Source organism: Bison bison, unplaced genomic scaffold (assembly GCF_000754665.1).
Source record: "Bison bison bison isolate TAMUID 2011002044 unplaced genomic scaffold, Bison_UMD1.0 scf7180017864377, whole genome shotgun sequence".
In the NCBI taxonomy this organism is placed as follows: domain Eukaryota; kingdom Metazoa; phylum Chordata; class Mammalia; order Artiodactyla; family Bovidae; genus Bison; species Bison bison.
In genome coordinates, this window is record NW_011494949.1 from 680631 (window position 1) to 685126 (window position 4496).

Consider the following 4496-nt stretch of genomic DNA (forward strand, 5'->3'; position numbering starts at 1 on the left):
CATGTACGTGCATGCACGCACGCACCTGTGTATGCATGCGCATGGATGTGCATGCATGTGCACATGCCTGTGTATACGTGTGTGCACATGCACACATGTACCTGCATCTGTGCGTGTGCCTGTGTGTACACGTGCATGCATGTATACGTGTGTGTGTGTGCATGTATGTACACCCCCCCTTGCTTTACAGTGGGGACGGCAGTGGTAGTGAGTGGGAACTTCACCACCTAGTCTCCCACGTGACAGAGCATCCGATGTCCACTGGCACTAGAACTAAGCAGAGGCGGTGGGACCCCACTTTCTTGGAAGTGAAGCTACGCGTGGAGGAGGGGTCATGACATCACGGGAGTCACTGCCTCACGGGGAGGTCAGGATGGACACTGCGTGGCCGCAGGGATGGACAGTGTGGTCACTGGCCACCCGATGCTCTCAGCAGAACCCTGTGTTCACGACTCACGACGTTCGGCTTTTGGGGCTGCAGTACCTCAGCTCTTCCTTCTATTTCTAAATCCTTTACTGAGTCGATGGGCCCGAATTCAAGATCCGTGCTGGTCTCTGCTCAACAGCGTGTGAGGAAGGTATGGGTTTCACTGAGAAAGAACAGAAACTGACACCACAGGTCTGCAAACAGCCTGGGAGGTTGAGTTCTGGGAAACGTCAGCTGCTGTCTATGTGAGCATGAAATATCCAGACCCTCCTGTTATCCAGAAAGTGTTTCCTACGGAATTTCAATGACTGTGCTTTCCCAGCCTCCTAGAAAAGCAGCAAGAAACCATGCAGACGGTGCTCCTGTGACAGGCTGAGTCACGCCTGCTGTTGCCTTTCTAATAAAAAAACACACATAACAAAACGCAATCTCAAGCATTTAAGACGCTATGTTTTATTCGTTCTATTGAAAACCTCTGGCTGTTTTGGAGCTGCCCATTCCCTCCCCCACCCCCAGCACCCTGTGGGGCCCCTGCAGGCGGTGGGCCCCTCGCAGCTCCTGGTCCCACCCAAGGGGGATTCACCCCTGAGCTCTGTACATTCACAGCTCTGAACCCACGGCCCTAAGTCACTACGAAAGACAAAAGAGAATCAGGAGGAACAAACATCCATTCAGGGTCTGTTTATCAGAGATTTTTTCCTGAAAACGCATAGCAGCGTTTCATTCAAAACCCCTTCATCCACAGACGCGGGCCGAGGCCCCTGCTCAGAACATCTCGGCTCGTTCACCTCCTTCATGGCCGGGCGCGGGGCTTTGTCTTGTAAAGATGAACCTTCATGCACTCTATGGTCATGACCTCAGTCCTGTTTGCTGCCAAGTCTGTGCTAGAAGTTCTGTGTCCTACAGGCCAGCGCCCTGGAATGATGTCCGGTGCCCCCTGCCCCACACGGGGCGGGAGGGGCTCTGGAATGAACGGAAGTGAAGGGGGTTTCCTTTCCTGACGCCTGTCCTTCTGTCTGTCGACATGTAGGTCTCCGAGCCTCAGGAAGTCAGTAAATATTTGTTCTGCAATTCCAGCTCTGGTGGCCACTTTCCATGGCCCTAAGACAAAATCCAATCGCCTTAGAAATTAAAAAAAAAAAAAAAAATCCCAAATAAACCCAGAAGCTTTGCTCCAGAAACACACTGTGTGGTTGTCATTGTGCTTTGAGGACACGTTTCTAATCACGTCCTGAGGAAATGAATCAAGGTCATTTCATGAGCGTGAAGGAGGCCCCTGGAGCCCCTCCCTGAGCCCGGAGCTGCTGCCCCCCACCTCCGGGCATAGACAGGGACCCCAGCCCCCAGGTCTCCCTGAACCCCACCACCTGCTCCCCACACCTTCCTTCCCTGAGGCTCCCCTGGCTCCTGATACCCCGGGAAACCTGGGGCAAAGGAGGGTGCTGGGGGGAGTCAGCGGCTGGCGGAGCCTCCTGGGGACTGACTGTGCCCTCAGGGTGCCAGCCGGGGAGACAGGAGCCCCCGCCGGTTTCCACCGCGGCCGGACTCCCCTCCCCACGCTCTGGGCTCTGGTCCCAGCCTGCACTCGCTGAAGTGGATCCGGTCACCCCGAAACAGAAACCCCAAGCTGGTGTAAGAGCAGCGGGGCTGAAGAGGGCTGAGGCGGCAGGAAGGCGGCTCCGGACGGGGCGCCTGTGGCTCCCCAACGCAGGGGCGGGGCAGGGGGGCAGCCCGGATGGAAGGGGCTGGAGAGAAGGTCAACTCAAAGCCCCAAAGAGCCCCAGGATCTACCAAAAAAGGGCCTATAAATAAATATCCTCCGACCCTCAAAGGAAAACGAAGTAGAAAAACGATTCTCTTCTGGTAAAAAAAAGGCTGAATGTTTCCTGAAGTATCTAAATGAAGTTTACAAAAGACTCATGAGCTCCTGCAAATATAGAAACGTTTAAAAATCCGACGGCGGCCCCGCCCGCGGACTCCGCGGAGGGCGGCGGAGACTGTGCTGGAATCGACACGCGGGCGGGGGTCACACCTTCAAGTGCCCGTGGAGGCCGCCGGCCCGCACTGCCTGGACCGGACCGGAGGGCCCGAGGGAGAGGATGGGGGCAGAGCCGAGGCTCGAGGTGAGGACAAAGCAACTGAGGGGCCCCGAGCGCCGCCGGAAGCGGGGCGGAGCGGCCCCGCGAGCTGCTGTGGCTTTCCGCCCAGGACCCGGCCCGAGGGCAGGGCACAGGCAGCTCGCCGGGAGTGTGAGGCCGGCTGGCGGCTGAGCACAGGCCTGGTCTCTCCAGACCCTTCCGCCCTAGTCCAGCTTCTTGCGAACAGGCTCCGTCCCAATGGCCGAGTTTTCGGGGCTGAAGTCGGCGCAGAAGCCGTTGGGGGTGGGAGCCGGGGGCGTCCGGGCGCAGCTCCGGGGGCGCGTCTGCTCGGGGTACAGGTATTCCTCCGCGAAGTCGGGGTTCGCTTCCGCGAACCTCTTGAAGTCGGCTGGAGAGACACGGGCACCTTGGTTAAGAGCGTGGGGGCCAAGGTCTCCAGTCTGGCGTCTCTCCGGGCGCCCCCCTCACACCCAGGGGCGTCTTGGGATCTATGCGCACGCCCAGGAGGATCGACGTGCACGCCCAGGAGGCCCCGCGCCCGTTTTCTCTGTGGCGCTCCAGTCACCGCGGAGACCTGGGCGGCCGCCACGCAGCCTCGGCCACGCCCTTCCGGGAACTGAAGGGTCAAGTCCGTGGTGTGTCCTGAGTGCTCAGTGTCCTGAGACGGACTCGGCTGTGCCCTGGGGACACCCAGTGCAGGGTCCCCCTGAGCCCTCGCGGGGCCTGTGCTGTGTCTCCCGGTGACTCTGAGACCCGGCTTCGGGGTGGGGGACGCCCTGGGGCTTTGCTGGGGGTGCCCTGGGGGCTCGGCGATGCTCTGAGCCCCAGGTCGGGGCGCCGCAGGCTCCAGGCGGCTGCAGAGAAGCGCCCGTGCTCCCTCGGGCGGCAGGAACAGCCTCCATAGGGTCTGCAGTCTGGGGGCTCAGAGCAGCGGTAGCCCTGGCTCCCCGCGGCCCCTTTACCGCAGGCGTGCACACCCAAAGCGAGGCGTGGCGGCTCCTCCTGACATTTGGATGTGATTTTAAAACACAGCCAAACAAGGTGACCTTTCCTGAGCAAACTCAGCGCTCATCTCAGGGAGATTACGGTTCATCCTCTGATGAGCCGGCTGCCCTCGGGGCTCCTGCTGCCCTCGTCAGGGTGGATTCCCGCCCGAGGCGCGCAGCCGTCCCACCGTGTGGGGGACAAGTGCCAGGGCCAAGCCCCCCGGAGAGGAGGTGCCCTAGGAGTCAGGGCGGAACCCCTCCTGGCCCCAGGGGCCCTGATCTCCGCCCAAAGGCAGCCCCTGGGGAGGGCGTCTGCTTCACTGCCAGACAGACCATGCGGTGAACCACCGTACAGAGGAGACTGGGAGCCCCGCCCCAGCCCTGCCAGGCCCCAGGTGGCGCAGGGGAGCGGGGCACCCCACCTGGCACGGGGGTGTCCTCCCCGGCTCCCGGCCACTCACCAAACGCGATCCTGCCCTTCCGCTCTTGGTCTATGGCCCGGAAGAGGTCGGTCACTGTCAGCTCCGCCACCCCCAAGGCCGTCTTGAGGATGCTGGACAAGGCGTGCTCCTCGACGCTGCCGTCCTGTGACCCAAACATCTGCGGGGCAGGGCGGGCGTCACCCAGAGGCCTCCCCTGCCACACAGTCCGCGGCTGTTCCGCTCTCAGGCTGGGCAGGAGCCCAGGTCCACGACCCAGCCCTCGGGCCTTGAATTCCCTGCTCTTACGTCTTAAATCCACCAGACACGGTGCTATGGACACTGCATTGCAATGGCCTGGCGTTCGGCCGTTGCCTGCGAGGTGCCCACTTCAGACGTCCCCCTGGGTGAACACACCACAGCCGTGACCTGTGGTCACTGGCAAACCGCAGGGTGAGGAGCAAGGCTGGCCCCCAGCCCCCAAGGTCCCCTTCCAAGGAGCCCTGGTGACCCACACAGTGGGCCACCGCAGTGATCCCCTCTCCCCTCCTTCTCTAACTTTCCC

General features: G+C 61.2%; 1 protein-coding gene across 3 annotated transcripts in view; it reads right to left on the bottom strand.

The window, feature by feature from the left end:
- Positions 1 to 851: 851 nt before the first annotated feature.
- Positions 852 to 4496, bottom strand: part of LPCAT1 (lysophosphatidylcholine acyltransferase 1) — a 44024-nt gene continuing 40379 nt past the window's right edge. For all 3 annotated transcript variants that reach the window (XM_010857114.1, XM_010857112.1, XM_010857113.1), the window contains exons 14-15: positions 3974 to 4112; positions 852 to 2914 (exon numbers count right to left, since the gene is read on the bottom strand). In XM_010857114.1, coding sequence (XP_010855416.1) covers positions 2730 to 2914; positions 3974 to 4112 — 324 coding nt within the window. In that variant the 3' untranslated portion in view covers positions 852 to 2729. The remainder of the gene's footprint in view (positions 2915 to 3973; positions 4113 to 4496) is intronic.